This window comes from Phoenix dactylifera, chromosome 10 (genome assembly GCF_051530095.1).
Source record: "Phoenix dactylifera cultivar Ajwa chromosome 10, Ajwa_hap1_PhDact_Kaust_v1.1, whole genome shotgun sequence".
Classification (NCBI taxonomy): Eukaryota; Viridiplantae; Streptophyta; class Magnoliopsida; order Arecales; family Arecaceae; genus Phoenix; species Phoenix dactylifera.
Genome location: NC_143199.1, coordinates 32,702,336 through 32,723,496, shown reverse-complemented (window position 1 = coordinate 32,723,496; position 21,161 = coordinate 32,702,336). Strand labels below are relative to the sequence as shown.

General features: G+C 40.0%; 1 protein-coding gene across 2 annotated transcripts; it reads right to left on the bottom strand.

Moving 5' to 3' along the window:
• Positions 1 to 6,676: 6,676 nt before the first annotated feature.
• LOC103719843 (clathrin interactor EPSIN 2-like) lies at positions 6,677 to 14,086 on the bottom strand. 2 transcript variants are annotated; one of them, XM_026809688.4, is made up of 15 exons: positions 13,893 to 14,086; positions 12,752 to 12,882; positions 12,377 to 12,508; positions 12,077 to 12,128; positions 11,780 to 11,859; positions 11,621 to 11,699; positions 11,301 to 11,384; positions 11,027 to 11,172; positions 10,581 to 10,946; positions 10,253 to 10,294; positions 10,034 to 10,129; positions 9,738 to 9,919; positions 8,608 to 8,810; positions 7,537 to 8,191; positions 6,677 to 7,410 (listed from the first exon to the last, which is right to left on the bottom strand). In XM_026809688.4, exons 3-15 carry the CDS (start codon positions 12,409 to 12,411, stop codon positions 6,962 to 6,964), a joined length of 2,469 nt encoding a protein of 822 aa, XP_026665489.4. In that variant the 5' UTR covers positions 12,412 to 12,508; positions 12,752 to 12,882; positions 13,893 to 14,086; the 3' UTR covers positions 6,677 to 6,961. The 2 variants fall into 2 exon arrangements, with proteins under 2 accessions (XP_026665489.4, XP_038971220.3); XM_039115292.3 differs by lacking the exon at positions 12,752 to 12,882.
• Positions 14,087 to 21,161: the final 7,075 nt, after the last annotated feature.

Genomic DNA, 21,161 nt, shown 5'->3' with positions numbered 1-21,161 from the left:
TTGAGAGTTGAGATTATCAAGGTTATTTGGATTGAACCTTCATTCCTTCTTCTTTTTTTTTTATCCTACACTTTGGCCAAATCGTGCAAAGATTATATGCCATCCGTTCAATATTCACATATTGGGCTAGTTCTGTCCACCTGCACTTAGATTGGGCCATGCTAAGACATATAATTGAAAATTAAATTGGCATGCATGCGCCAAGACCAAAATGATCTACTTGGCAAATACGGTTGGAATTCTCCATGACAGGCAGATTCTTTGTCAAACTACCTTAATTTTGTCAAGGAGATTGAGAGTTCCCGTTCTTGGTTCGAATCTGCCTAATTCTTTCGGCAACAACTATCCACAAAAAACAGTTGGATCCACTTCAGCATGGGGCGCCAAAAATTGATGCTTCAAAGATATCACCATCTCATGGAGGAGATGGCGCAACTCATTTCAGTCAAAAAGAGCTTACGAACATTATGATAGTTTGTTTACCCATGCAGGTGCGCAAATTTCCTTCGGGCTTGTGATAGCAAATCTTGGAGGCATATTTAGTATCATCCAAGTTGAATTTAGTTATATTCTCGCTACGATGCTGGACTTCCTGGATCTTTCAATTGTCGTCCCTATTAGATTCTTTGTTATATGCTAGTTTCAGTCGTGACAGCTATATATGCAGTCCCTTCCCTATTTTCGATGCAGCCTGTGGCTAGCACGGTACATAAAATATAAGGAAGACGCGTTAAGTAGAACAAGCTTCGAGTAGCACCATCACTTGTTTCAAGCCATGGAACTAATGATTCATTAATCACCACCTCCTCGTTCCCGTTGCCTCCCCAGTATCCTATGGTCGGCGGTGCTGAGGGTAATGGGGTGCGAATGGGGCCAGGGTGGCGCAATGGCGAATGGCTCCTAGGTCTGGTCCGCCTAGCAAAGCTAGGTCTGGCCTCCAAAGCATTTTCGATAGCTTTCCTTGATCCATCCTTCCAAGATCGAGTTAATTTGAGAATGGAGGCCAGCTAGGTTTTCCATCCGACAAAATTAGGATCCAGTTTCAGAACCATTAATTCTCGGTTGACCGGTCCTAGTTGTTTTACGAAAGCGGATCAGGTCCGGATAAAAAGAAAAGTAAAAAAATAAAAATAAGCACGACCTACTTCCAGCTAGCCTATGTTGTAGCGTCAACCATCCGACACATGACATGATGTGGTCCATTAAATTATCCAGATACGCACTCTGGATTGCTGTTACAGTACTGGTAACTCGAAACCTCCGGGTAGAACGAACTAAGTTCTATAATCAAGAAATTAGAGTGCCAAATTTTGATGAAAAGGTCAACCCTTGGCCTCTCCCATCCATCTCCATCGAGCTTTTTCGAGTTTCCGATGGATACGGGTCGCAATCCCTCTCTCTCTCTCTCTCTCTCCATGTGTATTCCGTGTACGTAAACGTATCCCCTCATCAAGTTTGGGGAGCCGCGTTCGCTGTAAAGGAAGCGGTCTTCTGCGGAGTGGAGTGGTACCTAAACAAAGCAACCAGGAGGCACGGCAGACGCAGGGGCAGAGGCATTTGGACTCCCCATCGTTCACACCGCAAGCATTTCTTCTCGGTGGAGGGTAGTAATCCGCAAACAAGCGGAAACGGATACTGCGAATCAGGCCTTGTCCGAGAGATGCCAGCCAGTAATTCAGTGATCGCTAAGTCACCGACGGCTGTGCAGGTCCATGCGTGAGACGGGGTGCGCGACTCTATAGCTTATAGCCCGAATTTTTTTTATTATTATATTTTTGGCAACAAGGAATGCTTTATACCAATCTAACATTAATACATCCAACAAAATAAAAAAAAGAAGGCAAAAAAAAAGGGGGAGGGTGGGTCGAAGAATCGTAGATAGCCCATAAGATGCCACTGAAATGTTGGGCAATATAGAAATTCACCCAATCTGCAACTCTATTCATCTTCCGATACATATAGGTAACCCAGTATTTCAGTTGAGTCCCCTTCCAGCTGAATCTCATTTTTCCTCAAGACAAGATGAGGATAAGATATGCCCTCCTAGGCTGCCCTCAGATCAGCACTCGGAACAGAAGTATCATAGAGCTAACACCCTCTCATCGCAATCAATCTGAAACCATAATCTCCGATAACAAACCCAGCGTCGCCTCTCTTACCGTCATCAGACACACTACAGTCAAAATTCACCTTGAAAAAACTCAGAAACGGGGCTCTAAGGCAATGAACATCATCCGAGGCACTTCTAAAGCTAAATGGGAGCCCCTGGTGTCTCTTGCAGTCCCAGTTCATCCAACATTTTGTGACTACATATACTTTGCTGCATAAATGAGTGCTCTGCCAACAACAATCATCAGGCTCTGCCGCCTGCCCTCAAAGATTCTGGCATGTCTGTCGAACCAGACATATTAGTGATATAAGTGCATCTAACACCACTGGCCGTGGTGGTGGGTCTCTCCACGGAATTCTTTAGGTAAGCTAGAACGCTGTTAGCAGGGTCAAAGACTACAAGAAACGCCAGTCAACTTCAATCAGCTGCCTCACCAAGGTAGCCCTAGGGTAGCCAAATAGAGCATGCTCCATTTATTCCTCTACCTGCAAGCATTTGTCACAAGTAGGGAGAGTCTCATGCCCCTCCTGCAAAGGACACTCCTAGTCAAAATAGCCCCAAGCAACCTTCCACAGGAATAAAGTAACTCGGGGATGAGTGCGAAGTCTCCATAAGTACCAGTTACGCTGATGAATTGTGGAGCCTCAACTCTATATAGATCCTCAAGGTTGGAGGCCCTCACCTTGGATCTGCAAGTCGTACCCCAGGTCCTTCTATTCGACCCACCCCCTAGGTGCCGGCAAAACAAAGATTCTCTCAGCCAATTGCTCCTCAAAGAGATGTTGCACCGTCATCGAATCCCATCTCCTATCCCTCGAGCAAAAAAGGTCGCACGCCTTGAGACCTCAACTATCTACGTTGATCATAGTGGATCATAAGCGCAACGGTTGTTGGAGATCCAGGTATCATTTAGCACATCAATCGACTAGCCATCAGCGATCACCCATCTAATCTGAGACAGCACCCTCGAAGCCTGGGAACACATCTCGTGCCATGTAAAGGAGCAATGCCGGCTCACTTGGAACTCAAAATGCTACGATCCGATTATCATACTTGGCTCTTATCAAAGCACTCCGCAGGCTCAAGCAAATACCAAGTCATATGTTTGGCCATCAAGGCCTCCCTCCTCATCAGCAAGAAGCAAATATTCAAACCCTAACTGCTGCAAAATTGGTATAGTACTTTCCAGGCCACCAGATGAACACCTCCCCTACCACTCTACGCTCCCCAAATTAAGTTCCCAAACCTTCGCTCTAGCTCATCAAAGGTGTCTTCGACAGTATGGTGTTGGTGTTGGATAGGAGATAAACCGAAACTAAGCTGAAGACCGATTTCACCAATGTCACTCTACCTATCATAGAGGGGCACCTGCTTGCCATCCTTCCAACCTTCGGTTGATACTTTGCTCAATCTCACTGCAATCTACCTTTCGCAGTCGCTTTTCCTTGATAGGAACCTCCAAGTATCTCCAACATCCAACCTGCTCCCAACTCGCAAAATCTCCCTAATGCAGACCTTGAGTTGAGGCTTGATATTCGGGCTGAAGTGGATAGCTGATTTTGCTAGGTTGACTAATTGGCCTGATGCAACACAGTAATCCTTCAAGATTCCTCTGATCTTCATGGCACTTTGTCTCGTGGCTCAAATAAGGAGCATGCAATCATTCGCAAAATGGAGATCGACTGAACCACAGGGACCCGCCAGATCATTTACTTGGCATACAAGATTCCATCAAGATACCATTTTTGATGAGAATGATTTCTAATTCAACCACATATCTTGTGAAGCTCTGAAAGATGCAATTTTGCTCATAGACTTTTTTTGTTTTTGAACTTGATCCTATTTTTTTCCCGTCTTCATGCATTTGTCAGATTGCTTGCATGAGTTGAGTTCTATTTATTAGCCAAGAAAACCTCCAAAAATTCTCTTTTTATATTTACAATAATATCCTGAGGAGGAATAACCTATGATCAAAAATTATATGGGGCAAGCACCATAATATATCATGTGGGTCAGATTTTTTTTTATTGCCATGTTTTCTCTTATACCTATCTCAAATAGAAATTTCAAAAACTAAATAAAGATATAACTTTTTCTACTAACGGAGTCCGCTAATTCTATGACTTCAAAAAAAAAAAAAAATTCACACCTCAAATAAAGATCGTGCACGAAGAAAAATCATCTCATCCTCTTTCTTCCTCATCAAGTGATATGCACTTATCAGCTCTCTGATATGTACCGTAAGCTTCTTTCAAACGCTTCAAATAGCAACCCAATACATACCTCCAGGTAAATCAATACATAGTACATAATATACGGTTAGTCAGTACACACCTAACAATATAATCATCCAATATCCCAATACATATTTTTAGGCAAATTGATCCATAGTTCGGAATATGATACTCATCAGTACATATTACATGGTCAAGGGATATACACTTATCAGCTTACTAGTATATATTGCAAGCTTTTTCTGATACACACCTAGCAGCAACTCAATACATACTTTTAGATAAATCGATGCATAGTTTCTAGACTATAGTATTCATGAGTCCACGCTGCATGGTTAGGTGATAAACATCAAGCAAAAATAGTACGCACTGCATGGTTAGGTGATAAACATCCAGTAAAAATAGTCATCCAACATTCCAACATACACCTTTAGGTAAATCGATATGCAATTTTCAGAAGAAAAAGAGAAAAAGACTCGAAAAGAGAAGAAAACCGTCGCAGATGAGAGAGATGGCTTGATGATGAAGAGGATAGAAGAAGAGGCTTGACAAAGAAAAAAGGGGATGCAGATGGTCTTTCTTCATAGATAGTCTCTTTTGGCGTGTGCAATTTTTTTCATTATTATTATTTTCTTTAAGTTAAGGGACTAATAGACTCCATTAGTAGAAATTCTCTCGCCTCTATTTAACTTTAACGTTTCCTTTTTAAGATCGATGTGAGAGGGCACATGTCAAAAAAGGAGCTCCATCATATATTTCCTTCAATAGTGCTTGCCTCATGTGATCTTTATTCATGACCTGAAGCATCTTCCAATCTCCTTATTTACTAGATCGCCTTGAATTTTTGGTTCTCCTAAAATTTATCCCGTGGGCTCTCAAAGCCTGTGTGCATATTTATTTTAATGGCCCGCGGAGGAATAACCTACAGACCGATCCTGAAAGGTGAGGTGAATTGGGACCTGGCGCTGCTTGGAATGGAATAATTTAGCCATCGTCGTCGACAAATTGCACAAGCTGCAATGTTTAGCCCCGACCCACCTCCGCCTATGGTGGACACCTGCAATGAAATCCAGGCTCGGTTCAGGTGTCATGGATGGGAACACAAATTTTGAGACCGATTGATTTTTCGAAGCTTCGATGCCCGAACTTGAATAAGTTATCAGGGCCAACAGCTTGTCCATCCATCACGGATTCAGCGGGGTTTAGCTGCAATATAGACAACGTGGTTCGAGATATTGGAGATCTCGAGAGGATTCTTTTCAATGGGGAGGGGAGTTTTCTTCTTTTTGCCGCTTCTCCATGCATCAATTCCACCGCGCCTGGTAATTTCATAAACATGAGAACTTTTTTTCGTTCTTCGAAGGTTAAAAAAAAGAAAAAAAGAGAGGGGTTCCGAAAGCATTTGATGCTGATATTGGCTTGGGCATGTCTCACTACCACCACAAATAGGTTGGCTTGAGTAAGTTAAGATCGAATATAAATCATCTATTAATGTACGATATGGAACATCTGTTCATGTACAGGCTCTATTGTCAGAGATTTTGGCAAAAAACACAAGCTGATTCCAGAATAGTACTAAATTGCAAAGCTCTATCTCTGATTTGAATATGAGAACTTTCACTTGCAGCACCAAGGTTCGGCACCCAAAAAAAACCTCATGGTCTGCAAGTAAGAAATCATGGCTGGATTTACTTCTTAAAAATGCCTGGCAAAACCATACCATATCAAAGGGTTGAAATTGGACCTTGAACAACAGTGGCTTCAGGTACTCACAATGCTGTGGATTGAGAAAATGATAAAAAAAGGCAACTTAATGTACAAGACTCCCACCACTAAAAGGATAATCTTATCTCCATCCATGGCGAGGTGGTTTCTGTATTTTGTACCCAGAACACTTAATATTATAATGGAGCAATCTTACCCGAGGCTCGCTCTAAGTGATGTACTCGACATGGATTTTTTTCTTAAAAAAAAAAAAATTGCTTTGAGCATGCACCATATGACCAACCATAAAGATGATAAACATTGGTCAACTACGGAGGAAGACCATGCCTTGCTACAGGATTCAAAGTGCTCCGAACTTTCACACTCTTTAATGGCCAATCACATAACCGGAGGGGAACAGCGCCCAGAAATGAAAGACATGTCCAGCCTCCTGTAAAGCTTGCAGTAAATCCATACAAAAGATAAATATGCAGAAGGAATTATGGAAACAGAATAAATATATTCAAAATGGGAAGATAGAAAACAATTAAAACATAGGCATACATAAAGCATTTCCGATCAGAACATGACAAAGAAGACATATCAGAACGAACATCTAGTCCCATACTAAATCAAATAATAATTTTTATTTTTCTATTCAGCAAACATGCTGTAATAAATCTGGTCATACTTCACAGCCGAAGTAATAAGTCTGACTTGATACAACAAAGACAGTTGTAACATATCAAAACCACACTGATTGATCAGTCATATATAGAAATACATCTCCCAACTAGATAAAAAGATGACCCAAAACCAACTCACGGATACAGCAATAGATGTGCGGGCAAGCCTAGTATCTGGTTTCTTTTTTTTTCGCTCTGTATCAATTTTCCTACGTATGGACATTGCCTTACCTATATCCACCTCCATATGGCTGTTGTGAACCATAGCTGCCCATACCCATCATTGGATTGTAGCCAACGCCAGGCATACCAGGTCCAGAAGGAACCATTCCGGTGGGCGGCCGCATTGGCATTCCCACACCCATGCCCATACCCATATTCATCCCCATGCCCATGCTCATCGATTGATTCATGCCCCCACCATAACCACCAATGCCCATTCCCATTCCTGCTCCAACACCACCACCCATGCCCCTTGCAGATCCCATCATGGGGTTCAGAGGGGGTGCCAGGCCACTCATACCTGCCCGGCCAATTCCAGAACCAGCTCCCATAGCTTTGCCCATGGTAACAGTAGATGTCACAGCTGCAGAGCTTTTCTTTTCCTCTTTTAGTTTTTCCTTTCGATTGATGGAGTCAAAATCAATTCCAATATCTGCATGCGGATTGATTTTCGCTGCACAACATTGATGTCTAATAGTCAGCAATGACAGACAAAAAAGCAGGTGCATGAAGTTGACGGACTCACTAAAATCTTCTCAGAAAAAATACATAGCATTAAGCAGAATCAAGAACAACTTACGTCCAGAAATGTTTAGATTAACAAGACCTCGATTCAGTGTGTCAGCCCAAACTGTTGATTTGGTCTCAAACTTTTCTTTCAATGGCTGAGTTCTTGCAGGAGGTAAAGCCGAAGTAGAAGCAGCACCTAAAGGATAAGGGGACCCTAATATCCCTGACTGCGAAAGAAGATTCATATGAGGGCCTGCCTGTATATTTGTTGCAGTAGGCTGAGCTGCCTGTGCAGCAACTGGAGCTGGTGGCCCTGATTGAGGGAGAAGGTTTGAATGGGTTGTTTGTATATTTGCTGGTGCAGCAGGTTGAGTTACCTGTGAAGGAACAAAGGCCGCAATTCCTGCTTCTGGGGGAAGCATACCTGGAACGTTACTGCCTGCCAGTGCCCCAGACACTACAGGCCCCAAATTTGCTGGGTTTGCAAAAAGAGGTTGTGGACCATTAGGGACACTAGGATTACAAGTAACACCACCAAATGTGTCACCAAAGTCGAAGCTTGCGGCTGTTTCCATCCTGGGGGCTACAGGTAGAGAAGGTTCAGCACGTCCAGTTGAGCTGGAAGGAAGCTGGACAGATGTGACAGGTGCAAAATTCTGTTGCTGAGCAGGAAAACTTTCTTGAGTAGCCTTAAAAGGAGGTTCTCCAAAAGGATTTTCACTAGGCTGTGAAAAATGTATCAAAGAAACAAAAAAAAAAGGAGTCATGCTGTGTCCAGAAGAGAGAACCAACGGAAACAGAAAGTTGACATGGTTAATCTCAACGAAAGACTAATTATATGAAATGTCATAAAAGAAACAGAGAAATCCTGGCACGATGTTCACCAAAAAAAAACAAAACAAAAGATCTGCAATAATATTTTCTACAAGGAATTCTAGTATTATCCATTCAGCTCAGTCAGAGTCCTGATAAACATCACGAGATGCATAAATCAACAGTGATCATCTCATTTTACGAAGATGCCCCCGAACCATCAAGCATTCATTGTTTGCTTTTGAATGTTGTTTTGAGAGCACGGTTACTCATATGAAGGTACTGGATTAATTATAATACAGCCTAGCAACTAGATGATCAACCATACCTGGCTTGGTACAGTGGATGTTGATGACAAAGCAACAAAATTTGTCCCAAAACCCAAATTTGCTGAAACATCAGCCTCAGGAGGAGGGGCCGTAGAAGTTACTGACACCAAAGCCAATGAATTTATAGGATCTGATGCTGATAGAGATCCAAATAGGTCCATCTCCAAGCCACTTGCTGCAGGTGGGGCGGTGGGTGGGGCGGCTGATCAATGGAGAAAAGAAAAACCTTGTTATTTCTGACTAACAAATATCGTTGACACTGTAGAAACAGGATTTAGTTCTTCTTACAACATGACAGTTGAAAAAATTGAAATTAAAAAATGCATGCATGTCTTAGATGTTTTATTCATTCATTGGTACACAGAACTATCAAGCCTTGTCCACACATATTTGGTACACCTTCCCATCTCCAAGCCTCCCCCTAATGCAATACCAGCTCAATTGGTTCTCGCTCTAACTGATGCAAGTCCTATGCCTTGTCTATGCTAGTTCAACATTCACCTACTTCACATTATTTGCTTAGGCCTTCTCCATCACCCGACAGTTTTAATCATGAAAGAATTTCAATCTTTTTGCCATTTTACAAAATGTTAACTTATGCTACCAAATTGTGTAGCCAACCAACACACTGAAACTACCTCTTCATTTCATCCACTAAGCTCCAGTACCGTTGTACATGTCCATGCATGCATATAAGAGAAATTTAAAGATAAAGAAGCAAACAATTTGCTAGCTCAATCTATTTTTCCATAAACTCATTAAGGCTGTTATTTAACAAACTAATAAATGGCCAAAAATTAAAAAATTTGATGATATTACTGGTTAATCAAAAACATGCTTAATTCATTATCCTTAATCACTAGCCTAGTAAATAGGAGGGTTGCTAGTATAATAAATAATCCAAGCTTTCTAACCATACCTTTTCTGGGACTCAAGTCGGGTCATGGAATCAACCTGAAACTAAATATGACTAAGTAAAATCTACCCACTAGCTTACCAGGTCAGGTTCAAGCAGAGATTATGCTTAATGGCGTAGGTGGTTGCCACCGCTAACCCTTAAAAGAATCACAAAGCTAAATGAATGATATGATCTTGATAGAAAAATTTTCTCAAAGATGATCTAAAATACCTGACACAGAACCCCGTGGATCAAACTCATCAAAACCATCAATATCCTTAGGTTTGGCAGATGCAAGCACACCAGGTACAGCATTGTCTGGGCTAAGACTTGTACTTTCCCTAGGAGAGCTTGCTTTAGGTGCAGAGGGTGGAGATGCTTTTGGTCCAGTTGCTGCCACAATGCCTCCATTTCTGAAATTAAAGATGACGTCAGAGGGGGAAAAAGCATATTAAAAGAAGGGTGGCCCAGTTCTAGCCATTGCAACCTCATGAACAGAAATATTCATAAGAGTTAAAAATTTATACTTTTCTTCCTGCAAATGGGGTTGGGTATCTTTTGTGACTTCTTCATAGCTGGGTGCTGCCCCAACATTTTGCTCAGGAAGCTTGTGCTCGAATCGCCTGGTAATGCAATGTGTTTAGACAAAAATTTGTGGCTCTGATTTCGGCTAGAACTTGAGCAAAATTCTTTCAGAAATAACACAATTTACGATGATTATAAAGCCCACAGAATTCAAAATTCACCTTTCATCTCGAGAAGGGTCATCTGCTCTGCCACCACCACTTCTGCATTAAAAGACCAGATTAAGCATGCCTTCAAGATATGTCGATAGAATCATTGTTTTCAAAACCATATGCTAGCTACTACAAGGGCCATATACTTGAATGAGGGAAAAAAATCCATTAAATGCTTAAAACTTAGAAGCATGCAACCACCAAAAAATTACGAATTATAGCGCAGTTATCTCTTGAAGTTTATGACGTTAATAGAGTCATGAAAATTAATTACAGCAAACAGCTTCTAGTTGGTAAATTAAACAAGTATATGATGAGAGCAGATATGAGGCCATACCGAGATGAATAACGATCATCGTCATCAAAGGAACGATCTCTGTCTCTATCAAAGCTCCTATTTCTTGACCCATACTGATAATCATCATTGCTGCGGCTTCCTCTATAATCATCATCTCTATAACTCTCTCTTCCATAGTGGTCATCAAAATCTCTACCATACCGATCCCCTTCTCGACTATATGGATCACCAGTTCTGCCATATCTATCATCATCCCTATATCCCCATTCTCTTTCCCTTCCATACCCATTACGGTCTTCATCCCTACTACCATAACGATCATCATCATAACGGTCGCCATAGCCTCCTGTACTTGAATATGAACTGGGCCTGTATGTTCCACCAGTCGAGAATGTACTGCGATACCTATACAACAAGACCAGAAACATTAAATATTGAAATCAATCATGTCCAAGTTGTTCTTAGTTTTTGGCAAGTGTACTCACTTGTCCCTGTTAGCAAGCGCTTTCTGCCTGACTTCTTGTATTCTTTCTTTATCATTCACCAGAGCAACAAGACTCTGAGATTTCCTTCTAACATTGCTTCCCTGGTCCCTTCCACTAGAGTCAATATACTGGAAATCGGATAATGTCTGCAAATTGGACACAGTTGCCAGTCACGAAATGTGAATACCTGGTGTGCAGTAAGTTATGCTGGAGACAAACTGAAGCAGATATGGTTTCACAGTATGCAGTAGAAAGGTAAAGGATAACTTAATACCGATATTTGGTAAGCATGCTCTCTAATTTCATCGATGACACGTTCAGATCCATTTGCAACTAGATACTCCAGAACAATCAGTGCCTAAAGCTCAATGAAACAAACAATCAGTTGCCAATAAATATTAGTAAAGAGAAAGCTAGAATCAGACATTGCTTGAAAAGTATAGATTTTTATCATATCCCTGATTAATGAGTTCAAATGAAAAGACAAAATATAACATAGCAGCTATACAGTTCATTCACTAACACAGCATAGCTAATTACGATACAGGTAGAGGCTGTATCATTTATGAAGAGAGAGGAAACTGTATGCAGCACCTTGTAAACATGACGCCAGTTTTTTCCAGTATCATTGATCCTCTTCCATATCACATGCATAATCATCTGGTATTCCTGACTGCACAGGTACTGTATATTAAATGTCTGAAAAGGCAAAAAAAGAAAAAGGAGTTAGGACAGGTAGAAATGTCATCTTACTAGTTTCGAGTTGCTTGTGCAATATCAGCCAGGTGTGATCCATGTGGCCCCCAAGGCTCATTGCTTGTTGCATCAAGAATCTGAAATTGAGACAAAAAATCCATATTACTTATCTGACATTTAGTGAATAGAATATTGCCATGTTGCTGGAAAGGTATATTTCTTTGACAAAAAACAAACAAATTGTGATTGGTATAACGCTAAAATGAATGACTCATTTTTCAACTACATACGCATAAAGAAAGACAACATCAAGAAAAAGAAATTTGAGAATATGTCATTAATCCAATAATCTACCTTCTGCTCTATTCCCGGGATCTTCAAAACTTTCTTATTCACCTCTCTCTTGCTGCAAAATGATAGAAAAAGTTTACATCAGGCGATAAGTTATATAACTCAGTATCCAAGACTGCTGCAAACATTCTATAAACCAGCTGAATCACAGCATAATGTTAATACCCAAAACATGCATGTACTCAGTTGAAAGCACTAAAACAACAATTTCGGCAGTGTCATAAACACAAGACAGAACGTGAACTGGAAGAAGAAATTAAATCACATCAGGTTAATCATCAGAATAATGAAGAAAATTCTTACAGGTCCCGAACAGTCTGATCAAAAGCTTTCTTCATGGTTTCTGTAGATTACACTCAATTTTCTGTTAAGCTGCCAACTCCTACGAAACCTTCCCACGTGATCCAGCAAAGAGCTCACAGAACAGTCCTAAAACTGGCAATAGATAAACAGGAAGTAGTAAGGGATAATGGTGTAAGATGCCACTGGTGCCATCTTATAAAGCATGCCTGAATATAAGCATTCAATTGTTAAATTAGCACCATCTGGAGAGAAGGTTGAAGTATAGATCCAAGTGCGTCATTGCAGAAAATTGATGGTTAAGGACCATCCTCGTGCATATTTAAAAAAACAAAAGAGCAGACTAAAAAAAAAAAGCAGCAGATGATAAGCACTTACCACAGAGATCAAGGATTGATCCAAATGTCACATTCCTATAAACGGATGCGCTTATTAAAGCATGGGAGGGGAGGTAAGAGATCTTTATTATAATAATGAATAGGCCATTAAAAGCATCCCACTTTAAAAGGCTGAGTGAATCCAAGAACATATGCAGCAACCACACGAAGAGAAATGTCAGGCATTTTCCATAATAGAATCCCATTCCTTCAAATGCAAGAAAACTTTGGGAAAAGAAAAATAATGGATGCCTGGGATTAAAATAAATGCAGACTTGCGAAGAAATGATATCCCTGAACAAAAATCTGATTGAATTGAAACACAAATATACCGGGAAAGCGAACTAAGGTATGCGCAATCTGGACCCTCAAACCAACCGAACGTAAACTCAAAGAATTATTTAAAATTTGAAAAAAAAAATTGATTCAGTTGTAGGTTGTCTTGGGCCTCCTGGCCAAACACCAAACTGGAAGATGTGAAAAGAAAACAAGTATGACCTAAGTAAATGTTACCTAACAAGGAAAAAGAAACAGCGAATTCCATAATCCCAAGCAATTCTTGAAAAAGAGTTCACCTAGAATGCTTTCTGAAGCGATGCTAATCACAACAGCCAGATGAAATGACAGGAAACTGAAGAGACTAAAATTCTTGACAAAAATCCGGAAGTAACGGCTTAATTGGGAAGAGAGGCCACCACAAAATCCAAGTTATCTAAACAAAATGCAATTAATGCCTACAGACCCTTAAATTGACAAGGTTCAACCCCAAAATTCTTCCATGGTCGACAGATTTCAGCTCGGTCCCAGCTTCTACCGAGCAAATACCTAATCGGGATATCCAAAAAGAACCAGAGGATAAGCAGATTCTGTCAATCAAGACCGATCCAGAACAAAATACAGCTAGATCGACCCAACAAAAAGAACCCCCGTCAACATTTATCAGGAAATAAGAACCCAAGAATAATAAAAAAAAAAATCATTTTTTTCATTTAAATACGTAATTCGCCAAGACACGAAGAGAAATAAGGAAAAAGATACAGAAATAAACAGGTTAGATCAATAATTAAACAGAAAGGAAAAAAATCAAACGCAATGCTTTTGTGATTTCGGACAAGCACGTCGTGACGGGATCTGGAGCGAACCTGGGGGATTGGAGAAATCGGGATCCGATCTGCGACCGCCGGAGGAGAGTTCGGAGAAGGGAGAGGGGATGGAGGGCGGAGGCCGGAAATCCGATGGGGGGTCGTAGGAAAGATCTCCGCCGACGAAGCGTAGGGTTTGGGGAGCGACGGATGGGGGGCAAAAAGCGGAGATTTCTCCTTCTCTCTCCCCTGCGGTGGAATAAAGAAGGAATAATTATAATAAGGGAACGGAAGGAAAGGGGAAAGGAAGCTGCGAGACTTTTAAGATTCCCGTCATTATTTTACGGGCGCTGTAATAAAATCCGGTATGAGCGCAATGGAAAGCCTGCCGGGCTCCCTAATTACCAAAATATCCTTCATTACTCATTAGGCTAGCGCGGTAAATAAAATAAATAATAAATACTGATCCTCCGATTACTGACCTGTGACGGATGAACATTTTTCCTAAGTATACGTGTGTGGGACCAATCTCCGCTCTCAAATGGAATCTATCATCGTCGCAGGCGCTAATTGCCCCATCAAATTTCCCCATCTTCGTCCACTTTTCTTGAATTTCATAGACAAGATATATTGGACATTTTATTTGAGAGTGAAGCATCGCAATAATCTGACTTCATTCTCAAAGACTTCAAAAACAATTTCTTCTGAAGCATCTTCATCTAGTACTCTTGCTCCCACAATACACCACTAAGTATGGAGTTTTGTGCTCTTAAATAATATCATGTTGATGCTCTTTTTTTATTTTTTATTTTTCTACGCCAAACAACTTATATCATTTTAATATAAATATATTCATAAAAGTTAAAATATAAAAATTATGGGGCACTCAAGTCCGCTCTTTTTCGTTGATCCAAAGAATTTCTTCAAAAATACATGTCTTTTCAACACCCTGAAAATAAAATTGGGTGCATGAAGTAAGCGGCTATATTGTCGGACTTTTTTAGAGCAAGTAAATTAAAGTTAAACACGTACAATCAGTACTTGGCAAGAAAATAAGAACAACATAAATTTCAAGCTAAGAAAAGAGAGATGTACAAGTTTCTGATTAATTTTTTAAAAGTAGAAGAAAAAAAAGGTCAATTCTCCCGGCACAAAACCATCGCATCCACAGGCACGTGTGACTCGAAAAAAAGAAGAACACTATATTTATTAGAGCAAGCTTTTCCATACACAAAAAATGAATGCCATTTTATGAATAAAAGGAGTATGGAAGATAAGATACAGGTATTGTTACGAACATATATGCTTTTTTTTTTATACAAAATGTTTCTTGAAATATTAAATTAGTTATGAAGAAAAGAAACCTAGAAATCCACTATGTTCCTGCATATTAAAACCAAGCTCGCTTAGAAGTCGTTTAATATTATACGACTCCGCAACTAAGTAGTCGGTATACATAATATTCATTTAAATTAATATGGTGACGGCGAGTCCCTGAAATCATGAACTTTTTAGCGTTCTACCGGTACTGATATGCTTAAGAAGGCCCCACCCCTCCCCAGGAACGGCCTTTGCTTCACTCACCACTTTCTCCTAAACCATTTAAATATAACCACCAAGAAATAAAGGCGTAAATCTGGTAACAGATGAAGGGCATATCCATCATTGAACCATGAGAAGGACCGGGGAGATGACCGCGTCGGCGTGTCTTCTAGAGCGCGAAGACCTGTCAAAAAAAAAAAACACACATGGAGGTGCCCCGCCCGTACCTACTCTCTCACCCAGTCTCAATTATAACACGTCAAAGAAAAATAATTATTATTATTATAAATATAATTAGGGTGGTGTTTTTTTTCCTTTTTTTAAATAATATTAGGAAGGCGTATTGTGACTGGATAAATGACGCCATTGGCGACGCCGTTTAATACCATGGACTCGACAAAGTGTTTGCCCCTTCTTTCTTTTTTTTGCACCCTCATATTACCGAGAGAGAGACAGGGGTGCGCGTAGATTAAAACATATAAGGGGTGGTGATATCAGCGAATTTATTTTATTCCATCACACATATGCATACGTACCTATATATATATATATATATATATAATATGTATATATGTATATATACGTGCGCGCGCACATACGTATAAGGGAAAAAGATTTGGAGTTTTATAGTTTGGTGAGTGACGGTGATACGTGGCCAGCATCTTGACGGGCCCGGCCTCTTCCTCTCACTCTCTCTCTCTCTCTCTGAGGTGGTTGAAACCCCTGCGATCAGAAACCGTCGCCATCCCAGCTAGCTCACCGTCCATTTTTTTTTTTTGGTACAAGTCCATTTTCAAATGAAAGCTCGCGGCGAGCAGACGACAAACCAGCTGGGTTCCTTCCAGGCCAGAACGGAAAGGCAAGTCCTCCGCTCACGTCCGGCGTCTTTTTTTAGCATCCCCATACGACGGACGGATCATGGACAGCCTTTCACCACTACCAGTGCTTGAAGTCCTCTTGGAGCCAGGCCAGCCGACTCCAAAATGGTTAACTATATAATTAGTTAATGGGTCGGTTAATTAGTATGATTAAATGATAAAATTTTCCTAGTCTAAAAGAAGACACTTTTTATTAAAAAAAAAAAACGAGGATTCCACTGGGTTGCATGGATGCTTCAAGCTGGCGAGCGCGTGCGCTCTCAGCTGCATCGTCTAATGACCTCCCTGTACGGGAAGAGGAACGACGGTGTCTCAACATCTCATCTTTTGTCGCTTCTTCCCTATCTCTTCTGGGACTCCCTTTATTTGTCTTAGTATCTCAAATGATAAATATATTTTCGGGGGGGTGGATTTCCAGATTTCTAGAGATTAATTGCCATAAATGATGATGATCAGAACATAAACAATTATAGTTTGAAGACAATATTAATTAGCAATTTTTTTAGGTATACAAGATGATTTGAAATTAACTGTCTTTCCCGGAACCTTTCACGCGTTGTGGAAAGCTAGGAGGGCGGCGGACGCGATGCCATTGAACGGGTAATCACTTCGCTCAGGCGCGCAGGCGCACACGCGTACAGGTAAAAAAAAAAGCGACGGTAATCTAAAATCTCCTGAATCGTGATGTCCTCTGAATTCCCTCTTACATCTGTCTCAATAATGGCCAACCAAAATTTACTTGCTAATAAATATTCACATGCACCGCTCAGCACTTGCCCGAATAGCTTCTATCAGCGCTCGTTTAGTTCGACGGAGAAAGTATGGTCAACAAAAAAAAATAATAAATTATTTTTTATTTAATTAATTTTTTTAAAAAAAGAAATAAAAAAATTGTATTTTTATGAAAAAGTATGGTCAACGAAAAAGTAATGAAATGCCTCTTGTTTGTTGAAGTTTTCAAAAAAGAGAAATGGAAAAATTGTATTTTCATGGAAATACGATTTCCACATTTCATGGAAAAGTCTTTCCCATGAGAAACATGGAAAAGTTAATTTTTCATAAGTTGGGAATCACTTTATTTTTATTTTTTTCCAAAAAAGCCCTTCAGCATTAAAGAAACATTAAAGAGGTATTAAAGATCTAATTTTTATTAAGGGCATAATAGAAATTATACATAACTTTTCCAGAAAAGTGGATGACCAACCAAACATGAGTACTTTGGAAATTTATCATTTTCCCATGGTCAACCAAACATGCGAAAAGTACTTTCCTAGGCATCCTCTTTCTAGGAATTTGTTTTCCAGGAATCATATTCGGAGGAAAAATACTTCCCGCAAACCAAACGAGCCCTTCATGAGAAAGTTATTTTCCCATGAGACGGAAATCACTTCATTTTTATTGTTTTCCAAAAGATCCTTCAGCATTAAAGAAGTATTAAAGAGGCATTAAATATCTAATTTTTATTAAGAATATAATAGAAATTATACATAACTTTTTCAGAAAAGTGGATGGTCAACCAAATATAAGCACTTTGAAAATTTGTTATTTTTCCATGATCAATCAAACATGCCAAAAGTACTTTCTTAGATATCTTTTTTTTAGAAATTTATTTTTTAGGAATCATATTTTTAGGAGAAAATATATTTTTCGAACCAAACAGCCGTTTAATGCATATTGGTAGGATTTTTATTTTTTTTACTTTTAAAAATATTCAATTCTCAAGCATTTAATGGTTTGGAATAATCATATACATCATTTAATGCAGTGGGACTTGCATTTAATGAAATCCTCTTGCTTGAGGCCTAGTTGGGTTTTATAAGTTTCCACTGAAGTCCACGCTCATGCTGCGCAGAGCATACAAGTAGCCTATGCACTGTATTGGTTAGTTTAAACTCAAACATGTGGATTGGGTTATCAACTCCTTATATTTCAGATCAACCACTGGATATTTATTCTTTCTTAGCAATGTTATCATTGCACAAGATCATCCGAGCAAACCGTTCTCTCTTAAGGTATTATGGAGGTTGAGCTAATTGCTCCGAATCCAATTTATATTAAGATAAAGTGAATCAAAAATTTTATTTCAGAGCTTTCCTTTGGTATACAAGCAAGTGCTGACTATATCAATCCATTCTAATAATAGTATTATAACTGAAGTGAGAAATTGAAATAATACGAATAAAAAGATGAACAAACACATGCCATAAATAAGAAAGTATGAAAAACATTTACAAAATTCTTTGGAATATGTCAAATCATATAAAAACTCGGTGGATTAGTAAATCAAGATTTATCTAGGAGCGGAGTCCTAGAGCCAATATGAGGTCATCAACAACTAGTATACAACACCATGATTAAAGATCTCTCAAACGAGGTTAAATATGGTAGAAATAAAATTAATTGAGTGGTCATGTTAAAGCATTAGTTTCGAAGGATATTTTCTCTCATCTCTACAATAAGTATTTGCATCGGTGATGAAAAAAAAATTTTAAAAAAAGTTGAGTTTATACATCCAAGGTAGGAAAGTAGATCATATTACCCTTGGAAGGATTATCTATGCAAGAGTTATCATAAAGGATGTGACTAGGGGGTTTGCACTTAATCCTAATAATTTCTCATAAAAAAAACAAGGTTCTGAATGCAAGGCGATTGGTATGCACCCACTCTACTAAGATCCAGTTGATTAGTACCATACATATGGTATGTAAAAATCCGAGACACAAGGAACTATTTTAAGGATGCTATGACTGCTTCGGATGGATACAGCCCACAACAAGTAAAGTTCAATATGACTGCTTTAGAGATTGAACCTTTTATAGAAGATTGTTGAAATATTTTAATAATTTTGTAATTTATTTATTTTAATTTATTTGGAAAGGTTCAACTCTTAGGGCTTTAATTATTTGAATAATCGCCTACTGGATAATTAATGCAGCAGGAGTCCCATGCAGTGAAGTCTAGTTATTCAAGGCACTTTATGGGTTTTGGGTGTCGGCGCCAAGTTAAGTCTTTGGCCTACTCTCCTATAATAAGTCAGTTTTTTATTAGGCTGCAAATGGGTCGGGTCGACCCGAGACCCGACCCGTGTAGACCCGACCCGACCCGAATTTTAGGACCCGCGGGTCCGGGTCGGGTCCTAAAATTGGACCCAAATCATTTTCTGGGTCGGGTCTGGGTTTACCGAAGGGACCCGACCCGAAACCCAGACCCGACCCGAATGGACCCGAAGAGAGAGAGAGAGGGGGGGGGGGGGGGGGGAAGCAAAAGAGATTTTTTTTTTGTGTGTGTGTGTTTGTGGGTTGGGGGGGGAGTAGGATTAAGCGTGGAAGGATAGCAACAAGCATAAAATCCAAAGGAACCTCGGCCCGTTAGGATTCTATCTCCATCTATTACACTGTTGATACCTCTGGTGTCTCGGTAGCTGGCTTTTTTTTTTTTACCTTCTGTTTTCTGGTTTTTGTTTCTTTTAACTTTTGCAGAGAGGAAGTGAGGGAACACTGAACTGAACTGAATATGGGTCGCGCCAGTTTTCTGCAATGGAAGTGGATTTTGGAAGAAGGTCTGGGATTTTTTTTGTCCTCGTGAGAGGGGAGCTGGAAGACACCAAGTTCCGTCCAATCAGTCATATAGATAAAAAATAGTGTGATATGAAATTTGGCTTGTAGACCGACTTAGTTATAAGTCATGGGTCATCTGTTCTTCCCGGAGGTCAATTGCAAGTCATGGGTCACCCAGCATCTCATAATTATGATATGACCAAATTAGATTTGCCCAAATTTTTTTTCTAAAACACAAAAAATGGATCCGATCGGATCCGAATCCGACCCGACTTGGACCCGAACCCGATCCGGACCCGACTCGGACCCGACCCAACCCGACCCGATTTTCAACCGGGTCGGGTCTGGGTTCAAAATTAGGACCCGAACAAAAAATCGGATCGGATCGGGGTCACTTAGGATCCGACCCGACCCGACCCATTTGCACCCCTACTTTTTATGATGGTTTAATCTCAAGTTGACGGGTTAGCTGTTAGAAGGCTTTAATGGGGCACTCGCCAGTTACTAACCTGTCGGCAGGCTTTTAATGGCTTGAAACTGACAAGCCATTAATGGGCTAAATGCTGAGGCCTTTATGGGCCTGTTCGGGGGTTACCGGGTTCATTTGTAGGCTCTCGATATAGATTAGCTATTAGTTTTTTTTTCTCTTTTATTTATTTATTTATTTATTTTTTTATATCGGCGTCTCACTACATACGGCCATAAGTATGCCTGAAATAGTCACGGTACAAAATATGCTCTAGTACCAATAGCACATTCTCTAATACCTCCTATGTGACGGCTCTAGAATGATGTGCTGCGAAGGAAGCGACCCAGTCCGCCGCACCGTTCGCCTCCCGAAGTACATGCATGACATTGAAAGAATCAGACTTCTGCAAGAGAGCCCTCTGCAAGAGAGCTTCTCTCTTTATTTCCGCTCTCTATTCTTTTCCTTCTACGTCTTCTCGGGTGACTAGGTTAATCTTTCAGATCGCACCTCCACGTGATTATGCTGAGCAGAATATTGACTGAGCTAGGTTAATTATAACCCGGGGACAATGATGCTAGATGCCCGCATGAAAGAGCAAAATTCATTCTTAGGATGGTGTATTCTACATGCCTCGAACCCAGGCATGCTGTTTCTAATCCCAATTTTTGTATAATGAATTCATCAAGGTTCTTCTACAATTAATCCTTTGAATCTTATTTGCAAATATTAGCAATAACATCATCAAGGTTCTTTTCGTATCGAAAATGCATTGTGTAGTGCCTTGTTGTGCGTACGTAGTAAGGTATGTTTGAAATGAGACTGCACAATCAAAGAACACGAGATTGGCAAAACAAATCCAATTTGAAAACTTGGTATGTATCCA

Bases quoted from the DNA above. Each gene is read 5' to 3' on its own strand.
- LOC103719843 (XM_026809688.4), bottom strand. From the start codon at position 12,411: ATGAAGAAAGCTTTTGATCAGACTGTTCGGGACCT. The intron at 9,920-10,033 runs GTATAAATTTTT...CTTTAATTTCAG, and splicing joins CCCCATTTGCAGGAAGAAAA to AAATGGAGGCATTGTGGCAG. The intron at 8,192-8,607 runs GTATGGTTGATC...CATTTTTCACAG, and splicing joins CATCCACTGTACCAAGCCAG to CCTAGTGAAAATCCTTTTGG.